This window comes from Oncorhynchus kisutch, unplaced genomic scaffold (assembly GCF_002021735.2).
Source record: "Oncorhynchus kisutch isolate 150728-3 unplaced genomic scaffold, Okis_V2 Okis01b-Okis20b_hom, whole genome shotgun sequence".
NCBI lineage: Eukaryota > Metazoa > Chordata > Actinopteri > Salmoniformes > Salmonidae > Oncorhynchus > Oncorhynchus kisutch.
In genome coordinates, this window is record NW_022261978.1 from 8786858 (window position 1) to 8805792 (window position 18935).

At 49.3% G+C, this 18935-nt stretch overlaps 1 protein-coding gene across 3 annotated transcripts in view; it reads left to right on the forward strand.

Moving 5' to 3' along the window:
- The first annotated feature begins 12332 nt into the window (after positions 1–12332).
- Positions 12333–18935, forward strand: part of LOC109885428 (cdc42-interacting protein 4 homolog) — a 34786-nt gene continuing 28183 nt past the window's right edge. The window contains exon 1 of one of the 3 annotated variants that reach the window (XM_031811028.1): positions 12333–12606. In XM_031811028.1, coding sequence (XP_031666888.1) covers positions 12583–12606 — 24 coding nt within the window. In that variant the 5' untranslated portion in view covers positions 12333–12582. The remainder of the gene's footprint in view (positions 12607–18935) is intronic. The other 2 variants (XM_031811026.1, XM_031811027.1) reach the window with 2 other exon arrangements.

Consider the following 18935-nt stretch of genomic DNA (forward strand, 5'->3'; position numbering starts at 1 on the left):
CCACTCAATGTTAGTGGTGGCTGTTTAACAGTCTGATGGCCTTGAGATAGAAGCTGTTTTTCAGTCTCTCGGTCCCTACTTTGATGCGCCTTTACTTACCTCGCCTTCTGGATGATAGCGGGCTGAACAGGCAGTGGCTCGGGTGGTTGTTGTCCTTGATGATCTTTATGGACTTCCTGTGACATCGGGTGGTGTAGGTGTCCTGGAGGGAGGGCAGGTAGTTTGTCCCCGGTGATGCGTTGTGCGTGAGGTGAGGTTATTGAGTGTGAGGTTATTTTCCTGACACCACACTCCGAGGGCCCTCACCTCCTCCCTGTAGGCCATCTCGTCGTTGTTGGTAATCAAGCCTACCACTGTAGTGTTGTCCGCAAACTTGATGATTGAGTTGGAGGCGTGCATGGCCACGCAGTCGTGGGTGAACAGGGAGTACGACATCGCTGATGCACTTTCATCATCATCATCATCATCATCATCGTCATCATCATATTCATCATCGTAATATTCATCATCATAGTCATCATATTCATCATCGTCATATTTATCATCATCATCGTCATCATCACCATCATATTCATCATCAAATGCATATTCATAATCATCATCATCATCACCATCATCATCGTCACCATAATCATCCCCATCATCATATTCCTCATTACCATCATCATCATAATCATCATCATCATCATCACCATCATCATCATCATCATATTCATCATCATTTTTATTATCATCATCATCACCATCATATTCATTATCATATTCATATTCATCATCACCATCATCATCGTCATAGTCGTCGTCATCATCACCATCATCATCACCATCACCATCACCATCATCATCATCATCACCATCACCATCACCATCACCATCACCATCATATTCATCATCATATTCCTCATCATCATCACCATCACTGTCATTTTCATCATCATCACCATCATCAAATTCATCATCACCATCATCAGCATCATTATCATCACATTCATCATCATATTTATCATCATCATATTCATCATATTCATCATCACCATCATAGTCATCACCATCATATTCATCACCATATTCATCACCATCATAGTCATCACCATCATATTCATCACCATATTCATCATCATCATATTCATCATCATATTTATCATCATCACCATCATATTCATCACCATCATATTCATCATCATCATCATCATATTCATCATCATCATCATCATCACCATCATATTCATCATCATATTTATCATCATCACCATCATATTCATCATCATATTTATCATCATCATCATCATCAAATTCATCACCATCATCATCATCATATTCATCATCATATTCACCATCACCATCATATTCAAAATCATCATCATCCCCAGCATCATCACCATCATCATCACCATCACCATCATCATCATCTTATTCATCATCATCACCATCATCATCATCATCATCATCATCGTATTCACCATCATCACCATCATCACCATCATCATCATCATATTCATCATCATATTCATCATCATCATCGCCATCATCATTATCATATTCATCATCATCACCATCATCATCATCATATTCATCATCATCACCATCATCATCACCATCATCATCATCATAATATTAATAATTATCACCATCATCATCGCCATCATCATCATCGCCATCATCATTATCACCATCAGCATCATCATCACCATCATCATCATCATCATCATCATATTCATCATCATCACCATCATCATCACCATCATCATATTCATCATCATCATCATCATCATCATATTCATCATATTCCTCAACAGGTTCTTCGAGGATCCATTAACATTAAAAGGGGTTCTTTGAAGGGGAACCCCTTTTAATGGATCCTCGAAGAACGTTTTGAAGAACATTTTGGGGTAACATTTTTAGCAACCTCCCCTCCCCTATTACTACTACTATTATTATTACTATTATTATTATTATTATTATTATTATTATTACTACTATTATTAATATTATTATTATTATTAATATTACTATTATTATTATTATTATTATTTTAGTGACAAACTTTGTCATCAAAGTCTGGTATTCTCTGGATTTATGGTGCTTTCAAGACAACTGGGAACTCTGAAGAAAAAAAACAAGGTCGATTCATGATGTCAGTTATCTTCAGGTCATAGTTCTAGAAAGAGGCCCGAGTTCCAAATGTACAATTCCGAGTTGGATGAAAGTTTTCCCAGTCCGTAGCTCGTTTTTTCCCGAGTTCCCAGTTGTCTTGAACTCACTAAAAGTCAGATTTTGTAGTTCTGAGATAACAGTTGTTTTGAGCGTGGCACAAATCATGCTTCATTGACAACATGGCCAATGCTGAATGTTTATTATTTTAATGATAATTCCTGATTCCTTCCAAACCACTCATTGTTGAATTTGCGATTTCCAACTTGTGTAATGTTTATGTCCAATGGCCGATGAGAACCGATACGTTTTATCTATAATTTATCTTCATAATTTATCTTCGTTTGACAAGGATTCAAAAGGATTTGCCAGTAGATTGTTGACTTGATACATGATGATGACTGCCAGGTCAGATTTGCCAGTAGATTGTTGACTTGATTCATGATGATGACTGCCAGGTAAGATTTGCCAGTAGATTGTTGACTTGATACATGATGATGACTGCCAGGTAAGATTTGCCAGTAGATTGTTGACTTGATACATGATGATGACTGCCAGGTAAGATTTGCCAGTAGATTGTTGACTTGATACATGATGATGACTGCCAGGTAAGATTTGCCAGTAGATTGTTGACTTGATACATGATGATGACTGCCAGGTAAGATTTGCCAGTAGATTGTTGACTTGATACATGATGATGACTGCCAGGTAAGATTTGCCAGTAGATTGTTGACTTGATTCATGATGATGACTGCCAGGTAAGATTTGCCAGTAGATTGTTGACTTGATACATGATGATGACTGCCAGGTAAGATTTGCCAGTAGATTGTTGACTTGATACATGATGATGACTGCCAGGTAAGATTTGCCAGTAGATTGTTGACTTGATACATGATGATGACTGCCAGGTAAGATTTGCCAGTAGATTGTTGACTTGATACATGATGATGACTGCCAGGTAAGATTTGCCAGTAGATTGTTGACTTGATACATGATGATGACTGCCAGGTCAGATTTGCCAGTAGATTGTTGACTTGATACATGATGATGACTGCCAGGTAAGATTTGCCAGTAGATTGTTGACTTGATACATGATGATGACTGCCAGGTAAGATTTGCCAGTAGATTGTTGACTTGATACATGATGATGACTGCCAGGTAAGATTTGCCAGTAGATTGTTGACTTGATACATGATGATGACTGCCAGGTAAGATTTGCCAGTAGATTGTTGACTTGATACATGATGATGACTGCCAGGTCAGATTTGCCAGTAGATTGTTGACTTGATACATGATGATGACTGCCAGGTAAGATTTGCCAGTAGATTGTTGACTTGATACATGATGATGACTGCCAGGTCAGATTTGCCAGTAGATTGTTGACTTGATACATGATGATGACTGCCAGGTCAGATTTGCCAGTAGATTATTGACTTGATTCATGATGATGACTGCCAGGTCAGATTTGCCAGTAGATTGTTGACTTGATTCATGATGATGACTGCCAGGTCAGATTTGCCAGTAGATTGTCGGCTTGATTCATGATGATGACTGCCAGGTCAGATTTGCAAGTAGATTGTTGACTTGATACATGATGATGACTGCCAGGTAAGATTTGCCAGTAGATTGTTGACTTGATACATGATGATGACTGCCAGGTCAGATTTGCCAGTAGATTGTTGACTTGATACATGATGATGACTGCCAGGTAAGATTTGCCAGTAGATTGTTGACTTGATTCATGATGATGACTGCCAGGTCAGATTTGCCAGTAGATTGTTGACTTGATTCATGATGATGACTGCCAGGTCAGATTTTGAAAGTATGATGTTGACATGATCAGTCCAATCAGAGCTTCTGTAGATATCATGTGATTTAACGGCATTTTATCTGTGGCAAATGACCTTGAGCCTTCTTGGATGTCCACTTCTAATGTATCTATGGCAGCACCCAAGGGGCTTGAATTTTCGTGCTCTACCTTTATGACTTGCCGGTGACCTAGTGTCCCCATGAGTGACAGAACACTGAGCCAATCACGACGCAACGCTCCATATTTTCTGCTGGCAGCCTCACTACAGAAAGCAATGAGCTAGGCTGAAACACCTGCATTTTGGAGCTGCCTTACTCAAGAAAACAAAAAAGAGACCATGTCTGTATGTGGCTTTATTAACTTAATTATATACATATTTTTTTACATCGTTTGCAAACTGATCTGTGACCCGTATTAATGCCAAAATGACATGCAAAACAAGAAAGCTTTTTTTTCTTCTTCCCTAATGATCTGGGGCTCAAAACACGACGGGTTGCCACTGCACGACGGGTTGCCACTGCACGACGTGTTGCCACTGCACGACGGGTTGCCACTGCCACTGCATGACGGGTTGCCACTGCCACTGCATGACGGGTTGCCACTGCCACTGCATGACGGGTTGCCACTGCCACTGCATGACGGGTTGCCAATGCATGACGGGTTGCCACTGCACGACGGGTTGCCACTGCCCGACGGGTTGCCACTGCACGACGGGTTGCCACTGCCCGACGGGTTGCCACTGCACGACGGGTTGCCACTGCACGACGGGTTGCCACTGCTACTACACGACGGGTTGCCACTGCACAACGGGTTGCCACTGCTACTACACGACGGGTTGCCACTGCTACTACACAACGGGTTGCCACTGCCACTGCACAACGGGTTGCCACTGCTACTACACAACGAGTTGCTACTACACAACGGGTTGCCACTGCCACTGCACAACGGGTTGCCACTGCTACTACACAACGGGTTGCCACTGCACGACGGGTTGCCACTGCACGACGGGTTGCCACTGCCACTGCATGACGGGTTGCCACTGCCACTGCATGACGGGTTGCCACTGCATGACGGGTTGCTACTGCACGACGGGTTGCCACTGCCACTGCATGACGGGTTGCTACTGCACGACGGGTTGCCACTGCCACTGCACGACGGGTTGCCACTGCACGACGGGTTGCTACTACCACTGCATGACGGGTTGCCACTGCCACTGCATGACGGGTTGCCACTGCATGACGGGTTGCCACTGCATGACGGGTTGCTACTGCACGACGGGTTGCCACTGCCACTGCATGACGGGTTGCTACTGCACGACGGGTTGCCACTGCCACTGCATGACGGGTTGCTACTGCACGACGGGTTGCCACTGCCACTGCACGACGGGTTGCTACTGCACGACGGGTTGCCACTGCCACTGCACGACGGGTTGCCACTGCACGACGGGTTGCTACTACCACTGCATGACGGGTTGCCACTGCCACTGCATGACGGGTTGCCACTGCATGACGGGTTGCCACTGCATGACGGGTTGCTACTGCACGACGGGTTGCCACTGCCACTGCATGACGGGTTGCTACTGCACGACGGGTTGCCACTGCCACTGCATGACGGGTTGCTACTGCACGACGGGTTGCCACTGCCACTGCATGACGGGTTGCTACTGCACGATGGGTTGCCACTGCCACTGCACGACGGGTTGCCACTGCACGACGGGTTGCTACTACCACTGCATGACGGGTTGCCACTGCCACTGCATGACGGGTTGCCACTGCATGACGGGTTGCCACTGCATGACGGGTTGCTACTGCACGACGGGTTGCCACTGCCACTGCATGACGGGTTGCTACTGCACGACGGGTTGCCACTGCCACTGCATGACGGGTTGCTACTGCACGACGGGTTGCCACTGCCACTGCACGATGGGTTGCCACTGCACGATGGGTTGCTACTACCACTGCACGACGGGTTGCCACTGCACGACGGGTTGCCACTGCATGACGGGTTGCCACTGCTACTACACAACGGGTTGCCACTGCACGACGGTTTGCCACTGCACGACGGGTTGCCACTGCCACTGCACGACGGGTTGCCACTGCCACTGCACGACGGGTTGCCACTGCTACTACACGACGGGTTGCCACTGCTACTACACGACGGGTTGCCACTGCTACTACACGACGGGTTGCCACTGCCACTGCACGACGGGTTGCCACTGCTACTACACGATGGGTTGCCACTGCACGACGGGTTGCCACTGCCCGACGGGTTGCCACTGCACGACGGGTTGCCACTGCCCGACGGGTTGCCACTGCACGACGGGTTGCCACTGCACAACGGGTTGCCACTGCTACTACACGACGGGTTGCCACTGCACAACGGGTTGCCACTGCTACTACACGACGGGTTGCCACTGCTACTACACAACGGGTTGCCACTGCACGACGGGTTGCCACTGCTACTACACGACGGGTTGCCACTGCACGACGGGTTGCCACTGCCACTGCACGATGGGTTGCCACTGCACGACGGGTTGCCACTGCTACTACACGACGGGTTGCCACTGCTACTACACAACGGGTTGCCACTGCTACTACACGACGGGTTGCCACTGCTACTACACAACGGGTTGCCACTGCTACTACACGACGGGTTGCCACTGCTACTACACGACGGGTTGCCACTGCTACTGCACAACGGGTTGCCACTGCTACTACACGACGGGTTGCCACTGCTACTACACGACGGGTTGCCACTGCACGACCGGTTGCCACTGCTACTACACGACGGGTTGCCACTGCTACTACACAACGGGTTGCCACTTCTACTACACGACGGGTTGCCACTGCTACTACACAACGGGTTGCCACTGCTACTACACGACGGGTTGCCACTGCCACTGCACTACGGGTTGCCAATGCATGACGGGTTGCCACTACACGACGGGTTGCCACTGCACGACGGGTTGCCACTGCACGACGGGTTGCCACTGCCACTGCACGACGGGTTGCCACTGCATGACGGGTTGCCACTGCACGACGGGTTGCCACTGCTACTACACGACGGGTTGCCACTGCACGACGGGTTGCCACTGCACAACGGGTTGCGACTGCTACTACACAACGGGTTGCCACTGCCACTGCACGACGGGTTGCCACTGCTACTACACGACGGGTTGCCACTGCTACTACACAACGGGTTGCCACTGCTACTACACGACGGGTTGCCACTGCTACTACACAACGGGTTGCCACTGCACGACGGGTTGCCACTGCACGACGGGTTGCCACTGCCACTGCACGACGGGTTGCCACTGCCACTGCACGACGGGTTGCCACTGCTACTACACGACGGGTTGCCACTGCTACTACACGACGGGTTGCCACTGCTACTACACGACGGGTTGCCACTGCCACTGCACGACGGGTTGCCACTGCTACTACACGACGGGTTGCCACTGCACGACGGGTTGCCACTGCCTGACGGGTTGCCACTGCACGACGGGTTGCCACTGCCCGACGGGTTGCCACTGCACGACGGGTTGCCACTGCACGACGGGTTGCCACTGCACAACGGGTTGCCACTGCTACTACACGACGGGTTGCCACTGCACAACGGGTTGCCACTGCTACTACACGACGGGTTGCCACTGCTACTACACAACGCGTTGCCACTGCCACTGCACAACGGGTTGCCACTGCTACTACACAACGAGTTGCCACTGCACGACGGGTTGCCACTGCTACTACACAACGGGTTGTCACTGCTACTACACAACGGGTTGCCACTGCACGACGGGTTGCCACTGCTACTACACGACGGGTTGCCACTGCACGACGGGTTGCCACTGCCACTGCACGATGGGTTGCCACTGCACGACGGGTTGCCACTGCTACTACACGACGGGTTGCCACTGCTACTACACAACGGGTTGCCACTGCTACTACACGACGGGTTGCCACTGCTACTACACGACGGGTTGCCACTGCTACTACACAACGGGTTGCCACTGCTACTACACGACGGGTTGCCACTGCTACTACACGACGGGTTGCCACTGCTACTGCACAACGGGTTGCCACTGCTACTACACGACGGGTTGCCACTGCTACTACACGACGGGTTGCCACTGCACGACCGGTTGCCACTGCTACTACACGACGGGTTGCCACTGCTACTACACAACGGGTTGCCACTTCTACTACACGACGGGTTGCCACTGCTACTACACAACGGGTTGCCACTGCTACTACACGACGAGTTGCCACTGCCACTGCACTACGGGTTGCCAATGCATGACGGGTTGCCACTACACGACGGGTTGCCACTGCACGACGGGTTGCCACTGCACGACGGGTTGCCACTGCCACTGCACGACGGGTTGCCACTGCATGACGGGTTGCCACTGCACGACGGGTTGCCACTGCACGACGGGTTGCCACTGCCACTGCACGACGGGTTGCCACTGCCACTGCACGACGGGTTGCCACTGCCACTGCACGACGGGTTGCCACTGCTACTACACGACGGGTTGCCACTGCTACTACACGACGGGTTGCCACTGCTACTACACGACGGGTTGCCACTGCCACTGCACGACGGGTTGCCACTGCTACTACACGACGGGTTGCCACTGCACGACGGGTTGCCACTGCCTGACGGGTTGCCACTGCACGACGGGTTGCCACTGCCCGACGGGTTGCCACTGCACGACGGGTTGCCACTGCACGACGGGTTGCCACTGCACAACGGGTTGCCACTGCTATTACACGACGGGTTGCCACTGCACAACGGGTTGCCACTGCTACTACACGACGGGTTGCCACTGCTACTACACAACGCGTTGCCACTGCCACTGCACAACGGGTTGCCACTGCTACTACACAACGAGTTGCCACTGCACGACGGGTTGCCACTGCTACTACACAACGGGTTGTCACTGCTACTACACAACGGGTTGCCACTGCACGACGGGTTGCCACTGCTACTACACGACGGGTTGCCACTGCACGACGGGTTGCCACTGCCACTGCACGATGGGTTGCCACTGCACGACGGGTTGCCACTGCTACTACACGACGGGTTGCCACTGCTACTACACAACGGGTTGCCACTGCTACTACACGACGGGTTGCCACTGCTACTACACGACGGGTTGCCACTGCTACTACACAACGGGTTGCCACTGCTACTACACGACGGGTTGCCACTGCTACTACACGACGGGTTGCCACTGCTACTGCACAACGGGTTGCCACTGCTACTACACGACGGGTTGCCACTGCTACTACACGACGGGTTGCCACTGCACGACCGGTTGCCACTGCTACTACACGACGGGTTGCCACTGCTACTACACAACGGGTTGCCACTTCTACTACACGACGGGTTGCCACTGCTACTACACAACGGGTTGCCACTGCTACTACACGACGAGTTGCCACTGCCACTGCACTACGGGTTGCCAATGCATGACGGGTTGCCACTACACGACGGGTTGCCACTGCACGACGGGTTGCCACTGCACGACGGGTTGCCACTGCCACTGCACGACGGGTTGCCACTGCATGACGGGTTGCCACTGCACGACGGGTTGCCACTGCACGACGGGTTGCCACTGCTACTACACGACGGGTTGCCACTGCACGACGGGTTGCCACTGCACGACGGGTTGCGACTGCTACTACACAACGGGTTGCCACTGCCACTGCACGACGGGTTGCCACTGCTACTACACGACGGGTTGCCACTGCTACTACACAACGGGTTGCCACTGCTACTACACGACGGGTTGCCACTGCTACTACACAATGGGTTGCCACTGCTACTACACGACGGGTTGCCACTGCCACTGCACGACGGGTTGCCACTGCCACTGCACGACGGGTTCCCACTGCTACTACACAACGGGTTGCCACTGCTACTACACGACGGGTTGCCACTGCACGATGGGTTGCCACTGCACGACGGGTTGCCACTGCCACTGCACGACGGGTTGCCACTGCCACTGCACGACGGGTTGCCACTGCTACTACACAACGGGTTGCCACTGCTACTACACGACGGGTTGCCACTGCACGACGGGTTGCCACTGCACGACGGGTTGCCACTGCCACTGCACGACGGGTTGCCACTGCCACTGCACGACGGGTTGCCACTGCACAACGGGTTGCCACTGCACAACAGGTTGCCACTGCCACTGCACGACGGGTTGCCACTGCCACTACACGACGGGTTGCCACTGCTACTACACGACGGGTTGCCACTGCTACTACATGACGGGTTGCCACTGCTACTACACGACGGGTTGCCACTGCAAGACGGGTTGCCACTCCAATTGACATACCTTTTCATGCCTCCTAGTCTGTTTACCTGCAGACACAGACACACAAGTGAGCAGTTCAGTCATCTCCACCCAATACAGCTAGCCTTCAACATACTCTTATAGCCTACATATTCTTACCTCTTTGTTGATTGATATCTATTGAATTGTGTCTATTTTCAGTTTTTTTTAAAGATTTGCACAAATATGAAATGATAGATGGTATCATCATAAAACAATATCAATGTAGATCATACAAGGGACAAACCTTAAATTGAGGAGATCTGCACCTGCTGTCCTTTGAAATTCAAATCCAAATGTTGGGCAGTTAGGTTCAGTTAGGCAGTTAGGTTCAGTTGGGCAGTTAGGTTCAGTTGGACAGTTAGGTTCAGTTGGACAGTTAGGTTCAGTTGGGCAGTTAGGTTCAGTTGGACAGTTAGGTTCAGTTGGACAGTTAGGTTCAGTTGGGCAGTCAGGTTCAGTTGGACAGTTAGGTTCTGTTGGGCAGTTAGGTTCAGTTGGACAGTTGGGTTCAGTTGGGCAGTTAGGTTCAGTTGGGGAGTTAGGTTCCTTCAAGAACCCCCACCAACTAAGGAGGTTCCTCGATGAACCCCATCTCCTGGGGTTAGGGTTAGAAGAACCTTTTGGGGGGCATTTTCAGTGTCAAGAACCCTAAGGTTCTTCAAAGAACTTTGAGGATCTCAGAAGAACCCTTGGTGAACCCCTACTTTTTTTTTTAGAGTGGACATTAGTTTATACTGGATTAAGGGTACATTTTTATTACCTGTAATTTCGTTAGTTATTTTTAAGTCTTGGTTCCAATAGTTTATATTATTTTCTCAGAGATTGTCAGTTGAATAGGCCCTCGGCAAGGTTGTTGTATATCTTACCTATTATATGAACATCTTTGTCTGACTCAGATAGGATTTATCTTTTTTTATGTACATTTCGGCAGGGTAGCCTAGTGGTTAGAGCATTGGACTAGTAACCGAAAGGTTGCAAGTTCAAATCCCTGAGCTGACAAGGTACAAAATCTGTCGTTCTGCCCCTGAACAGGCAGTTAACCCACTGTTCCTAGGCCGTCATTGAAAATGAGAATTTGTTCTTAACTGACTTGCCTAGTTAAATAAAGGTAAAAAAAAAGAATGATAAAAAAAGAGAGAGTCTTTCCATAAAACTGCAATATGAAATGTTATATTAGATTGTAAATAAAACGTGCACATTACTGCTTTAGTTTTCTATGTAGGGAAATAATACTGTAATAAAGGTTTAAGAATAAAATGAAGATAATTCTTATGAACTATTGAGGGATATGTGTGGCGTCAGTTGCAGTGATAAACTGGGGCATGTAATACCAGAAACAACCACTTCCTGTCAGACTTGAGCCGTTAACCGGTGTGCTGTAGAACCTGTCTGGAAAACAGGTAAAACGGGAGAGAGGCGGGGCCGCAAGCACACCTACTGATGTTGACCGCCTCGGTTTTCACTATTTAACACAGCCACAAAGTCGAAATGGGTTATATCATTACAAATTCATGAAAACAACTATTTGTATAAGGTCAGTAGTGTGGTTAAGGTTAGTTTTAAAATCACATTTAAGGAAGAGGAATTGTAGAAATAATCGGGGTTTTTGACTGGTAGCTAGTACCGACCAAGTTCTCTGGGCTTTCTAAAAGTGTGGCCAACGCGCAAATGGTTTAGTCCTCTTGAGATTCTCATAACAGGAATGGTTATCGTTTTTATCGTAATCATAGGCTCGTCGTCGTGGTATTGATTTTAACAGTAATGGTAGATTAGTTGCTTATTATTGTAATGGTTGTAGTAATGAATAAATGCATGTAGCTAACATGAAAATAAATCATTTTACAGCCTACTACTCACTCAGATTTCCTAGATTGGTTAGGCAAAAGTAGTACGTTACACAAAGGTAAATAAGCAACATTTAAGATGTAACAATAAAATGTATAAATGTGTTTCCCATTTTGGTATAAACCTTGACACTTCAAAGAATGAACCTCGGCTCCTTTAAGACCAAGCGAAACATTCGCGACATGAAATCTGGAAAGACTGGTGACCAACCCTCCCACCCTCTCTTGTCTTGCGACCAAAACTAGTTTCAAGACGACCGGGCGAAAATATTTGTCTTTCCCTTGAAGGAACGGATGATTGAGGCGTCAACTTCCCGACATTTCCTCCGACATCTCCCCTCTCTAGACAAAAGTTTGTGGATCCTCCAAGAGTTTGGGAACTAAAGATTGATAGAAAGCCTCCTTTTTCTGTAGGTGGGAACTTTGAAAACATGGATTGGGGGACGGATCTTTGGGTAAGGACATATGCACTAGCTACAGTAACCTTAGCTACACAATAACAGCACATTCCCTGGAGAAGGTGATTGTTTTTGCTGTCTCAAAAATAATACATGCCTTTGACATTGTTTTCAACTGTTAACTCTAACAAAGTTGATGACAACTCACGGCAAGTAGACTAAATTAGCTTGTAGCTTGAGGGCGGCTGTTATTTCGCAATGTTGCATACCTTGACCTATTAAAGGCGACTTAGCTAGTTAGGCTTCTGTAATAGATCCATTTTTTTGTTGTTGTCCAGCATCCGCATATAAACTAGTTACAACCCATATGATCATATTCAACGTATGAGCAAGTCATTGATGTTATCATAACATTTAGTTGGTTTGTAGAGATACTATTGAATTACTCGTGTTTTGTGCGTGCGGTGACGAGGTGTGAACCGTTATTGAACCAACTCAGGTGAACCATATTGAACCATATTGTCAGGGGGTTATGGGCAGTCTGATCTCACCAGGGGAGGAGTACTCGAATGGAGTTAGACACTGGTCTAAGGTCAGTTTTGAGTTGATCCAACTCGTGGAGTGATGGTAGTGTACGTTGATCCTAGATCTGAATCAAAAGGACAACTTGTACAGTTCATAGCCACAGGCCAGTAAGTAGGGTTTCAGTCAGCAGGTCACACACTCTATGGAGACAGTCTATGTCCTACGTGGCAAACCCCATTCCCTATATAGTGCACAACTTTTGACCAGGGTCCATGTTCATGAAGCGCCTCAGAGTAGGAGTGCTGATCCAGGATCAGTTTGGCCTTTTTATTTAGACCCTGAATAATAAGAGGTGGAACCTGGTCCCTGATCAGCAGAGCTACTCTGACATGCTTTGTGAATATGTCCATGGGGCTCTGGTCTAGTATGAAGGGAATAGGAGGCCATTTGGGCTCTGGTCTAGTATGTAGGGAATAGGAGGCCATTTGGGCTCTGGTCTAGTATGATGGGAATAGGAGGCCATTTGGGCTCTGGTCTAGTATGATGGGAATAGGAGGCCATTTGGGCTCTGGTCTAGTATGTAGGGAATAGGAGGCCATTTGGGCTCTGGTCTAGTATGTAGGGAATAGGAGGCCATTTGGGCTCTGGTCTAGTATGTAGGGAATAGGAGGCCATTTGGGTCCACGGGGCTCTGGTCTAGTATGTAGGAAATAGGAGGCCATTTGGGCTCTGGTCTAGTATGTAGGGAATATGAGTGGTCTAGTATGTAGGGAATAGGAGGCCATTTGGGGCCTGGTCTAGTATGTAGGGAATAGGAGGCCATTTGGGTCCACGGGGCTCTGGTCTAGTATGTAGGAAATAGGAGGCCATTTGGGCTCTGGTCTAGTATGTAGGGAATATGAGTGGTCTAGTATGTAGGGAATAGGAGGCCATTTGGGGCCTGGTCTAGTATGTAGGGAATAGGAGGCCATTTGGGCCCATGGGGCTCTGGTCTAGTATGTAGGGAATAGGAGACCATTTGGGCCCTGGTCTAGTATGTAGGGAATAGGAGGCCATTTGGGTCCATGGGGCTCTGGTCTAGTATGTAGGGAATAGGAGGCCATTTGGGGCCTGGTCTAGTATGTAGGGAATAGGAGGCCATTTGGGCCCATGGGGAATAGGAGGCCATTTGGGCCCATGGGGAATAGGAGGCCATTTGGGCCCATGGGGAATAGGAGGCCATTTGGGCCCATGGGGAATAGGAGGCCATTTGGGCCCATGGGGAATAGGAGGCCATTTGGGCCCATGGGGAATAGGAGGCCATTTGGGCCCATGGGGAATAGGAGGCCATTTGGGCCCATGGGGAATAGGAGGCCATTTTGTCGGCCCATGGGGCTCTGGTCTAGTATGTAGGGAATAGGAGGTCATTTGGGCTCTGGTATGTAGGGAATGGGATGCCATTTTGGCCCATGGGGAATAGGAGGCCATTTGGGCCCATGGGGAATAGGAGGCCATTTGGGCCCATGGGGAATAGGAGGCCATTTGGGCCCATGGGGAATAGGAGGCCATTTGGGCCCATGGGGAATAGGAGGCCATTTGGGCCCATGGGGAATAGGAGGCCATTTTGTCGGCCCATGGGGCTCTGGTCTAGTATGTAGGGAATAGGAGGTCATTTGGGCTCTGGTATGTAGGGAATGGGATGCCATTTTGGCCCATGGGGAATAGTTGGCCATTTGGGCCCATGGGGAATAGGAGCCCATTTGGGCCCATGGGGAATAGGAGGCCATTTGGGCCCATGGGGAATAGGAGGCCATTTTGTTGGCCCATGGGGCTCTGGTCTAGTATGTAGGGAATAGGAGGTCATTTGGGCTCTGGTATGTAGGGAATGGGATGCCATTTTGGCCCATGGGGAATAGTTGGCCATTTGGACCCATGGGGAATAGGAGGCCATTTGGGCCCATGGGGAATAGGAGGCCATTTGGGCCCATGGGGAATAGGAGGCCATTTTGTCAGCCCATGGGGCTCTGGTCTAGTATGTAGGGAATAGGAGGCCATTTCAGTTCTGGTCTAGTATTTAGGGATTAGAAGGCCGTTTGGGCCAATGGCTTTTGGTCTAGTATGTAGGGAATAAGAGGCCATTTGGGCTCATGGGGCTCTGGTCTAGTATGTAGGAAATAGGAGGCCATTTGGGCTCTGGTCTAGTATGTAGAAAATAGGAGGCCATTTGGGTCCATAGGGCTCTGGTCTAGTATGTAGGGAATAGGAGGCCATTTGGGCTCTGGTCTAGTATGTAGGGAATGGGAGGCCATTTGGGCCCATGGGGAATAGGAGGCCATTTGGGCCCATGGGGAATAGGAGGCCATTTGGGCCCATGGGGAATAGGAGGCCATTTGGGCCCATGGGGAATAGGAGGCCATTTGGGCCCATGGGGAATAGGAGGCCATTTTGGGCCCATGGGGCTCTGGTCTAGTATGTAGGGAATAGGAGGCTATTTGGGCCCATGGGGCTTTGGTCTAGTATGTAGGGAATAGGAGGCCATTTTGGCCCATGGGAAATAGGAGGCCATTTGGGCCCATGGGGCTCTGGTCTAGTATATAGGGAATGGGAGGTCATTTGGGCTCTGGTATGTAGGGAATAGGAGGCCATTTCAGTTCTGGTCCAGTATTTAGGGAATAGAAGGCCGTTTGGGCCCATGGGTTTTGGTCTAGTATGTAGGGAATAGGAGGCCATTTGGGCTCTGGTCTAGTATGTATGGAATAGGAGGCCATTTGGACATAAATTCTCCCATCAGCCCTAGTAGTTATTCTCTCTTAAAGGGGTACTTCAGGATTTTGGCATTGAGGCCCTTTCTCTACCTCCGCAGAGTCAGATGAACTCATGGATCCCATTCGTCTGTGTGAAGTGTGAGGGACGTTGGAGGTAGTTTAGTGAGCCAATGCTAACACCCATAGTCTTCCAGTCATTGCTCTAATCCTAGTTAGTAATTACGTTTCTTAGCAACGTCCTTCAAACTTCATGCGGTGACACAAACATGATATCCATGAGGACATCTGACTCTGGGGAGGTAGATAAAGGGATACAATGCCAAAATCCCAAAGTACCCCTTTAACCCTTTCAATGGACAGGGACTCTCCTGGCTGATAGGTAGCCTCAGTGTTATGATGATGATGTCATCATGTTCTTTCTCTCCTCTCCCCTATCTCTCTCTCCTCCTTTCGCCATTCTCTCTCTGCTCCTCTTTCCTCTCTCTCTCCTTCCTCCTCTCTTCTCTCTCCTCCTCTCTCCTCTCCTCTACTCTCTCTCTCCTCTCCCCCTTCTCTTCTTCCTCCTCTCTTCTCTCTCTCATCTCCTCCTCTCTTCTCTCTCTCATCTCCTCCTCTCTCTCCTCTCCTCTACTCTCTCTCTCCTCTCCTCTCTCTCCTCTCCCCTATCTCTCTCTCCTCCTTTCCCCATTCTCTCTCTGCTCCTCTTTCCTCTCTCTCTTCTTCCTCCTCTCTTCTCTCTCCTCTCCTCCTCTCTCTCCTCTCCTCTACTCTCTCTCCTCTCCTCCTCTCTCTCTCTCCTCTCCCCCTTCTCTTCTTCCTCCTCTCCTCTCTTCTCCCCCTCTCTCTCTCCTCTCCTCCTCTCTCTCTCTCCTCTCCCTACCGCTCTCTCTCTCTCTCGCTCTCTTTCTCTCTCTCTCTCTCTCTGTCCTGGTTCAGATGCAGTATTGAGGACATGACTGTAGTAAATGTGTTCTGTATAATGTTCTCCCTCAGGTTACATCATTGCTCTGGTAGGTGGAATCTATGGAATCTAACCCTGTCTAGTTGTGTTAGATCACTGATAGGAGAGAGGAAAGGAAATAAGGTCGCATGTTTAAATCTCTCCAACGGGCTGGGCTGTTGTTTTGAATCCCCAGCAGCTGGAACCTGACCAGGTCTGCGTTCCAAATCTGGCACTATATTCCCTATATGCTAGTGCGCTACTTTTGACCAGAGCCGAGGTAGTGCACTGTGTAGGGAAAAGGGTGCGATTTAGGACGTAACCCAAACCTCAGCTACAACGGAACACAACGGAACACAACAGAACAGGGGCAGGGTTCCAAGTTCCAACACATGATGACCAGGGGGATTATCCTGTGGCAGCGTCTTATTGGGGACAAGCAGTCAGACTGGGGGTTGAACCAGGGACCTTAATGTTACAGGGCCAGTGTAGAGAAAGGCCGGCGCCACTAAGGTCTGGACCTCTTATCAGAGCAGAGGCAGCAGTAGTCTCCAGACAGAGGTTACACTAGGTGTATATCAGCAGTAGTCTCCAGACAGAGGTTACACTAGGTGTATATCAGCAGGAGTCTCCAGACAGAGGTTACACTAGGTGTATATCAGCAGGAGTCTCCAGACAGAGTTTATACTAGGTGTATATCAGCAGTAGTCTCCAGAGGTTACACTAGGTGTATATCGGCAGTAGTCTCCAGACAGTTTATACTAGGTTTGACCCAATAAGTGGCTCTGAAATGTTATTCTCTTTCTCTCCTTTCTCTCACCCTCTCTCTCTCTTTCTTTTTCTCTCTTTCTCTCTCTTTCTCTCTCCTTTCTCTCTCGCTCGTCCCCTCCCTCTCTCACCACCCTGTCCCCTCTCGTTCCCTCTCCCTACCTCTCTCTCCCTCTGTCTCACCCCCTGTCCCCTCGTTCCCTCTCCCTACCTCTCTCTCTGTGTCCTGGTTCAGATGTAGTATTGAGGACATGACTGTAGTAAATATGTTCTGTATAAATACCTCTATTCAGATCATTAGCTCTGTTTAGTACATGGCTACATCCCAAATGGCACTATATTCCCTACATAGTGCACTACTTTAGACCAGACCCCTAGTGGGCCTGGTTAGTAGTAGGGCACTACTTTAGACCAGACCCCCAGTCGGCCTGGTTAGTAGTAGGGCACTACTTTAGACCAGACCCCCAGTCGGCCTGGTTAGTAGTAGGGCACTACTTTAGACCAGACCCCTAGTGGGCCTGGTTAGTAGTAGGGTACAACTTTAGACCAGACCCCTAGTGGGCCTGGTTAGTAGTAGGGTACTACTTTAGACCAGAACCCTAGTGGGCCTGGTTAGTAGTAGGGGATGCAGCCTCTGTGTCTCTGAGGAGAGTCTATCTGCGTCTCTGAGGAGAGTCTATCTGCGTCTCTGAGGAGAGTCTATCTGCGTCTCTGAGGAGAGTCTATCTGCGTCTCTGAGGAGAGTCTATCTGCGTCTCTGAGGAGAGTCTATCTGCGTCTCTGAGGAGAGTCTATCTGCGTCTCTGAGGAGAGTCTATCTGCGTCTCTGAGGAGAGTCTATCTGCGTCTCTGAGGAGAGTCTATCTGCGTCTCTGAGGAGAGTCTATCTGCGTCTCTGAGGAGAGTCTATCTGCGTCTCTGAGGAGAGTCTATCTGCGTCTCTGAGGAGAGTCTATCTGCGTCTCTGAGGAGAGTCTATCTGCGTCTCTGAGGAGAGTCTATCTGCGTCTCTGAGGAGAGTCTATCTGCGTCTCTGAGGAGAGTCTGTCTGTCTGTCTGTCTCTGAGGAGAGTCTGTCTGTCTGTCTCTGAGGAGAGTCTGTCTGTCTGTCTCTGAGGAGAGTGTCTGTCTGTCTCTGAGGAGAGTCTATCTGTGTCTCAGTCACCATGGACTTCAGACACAGAGATCCCTACATACCTACATAGTCAGTGAGTCAGAGAGTGAACTCAACCCAGCCCGTAGATACCCACATAGTGAGTGAGTCAGAGTGTGTGAGTGAGAGAACTCAACCCAGCCCGTAGATAGCAGATCGTCTGTCAGACAGAGACCAGGGTTGGATACATAGTGAAGAGGATATACCTGTACAACTGGCTGGTGTAGTGATGTAAGAGGAGCAGTGTTCCTGTCCT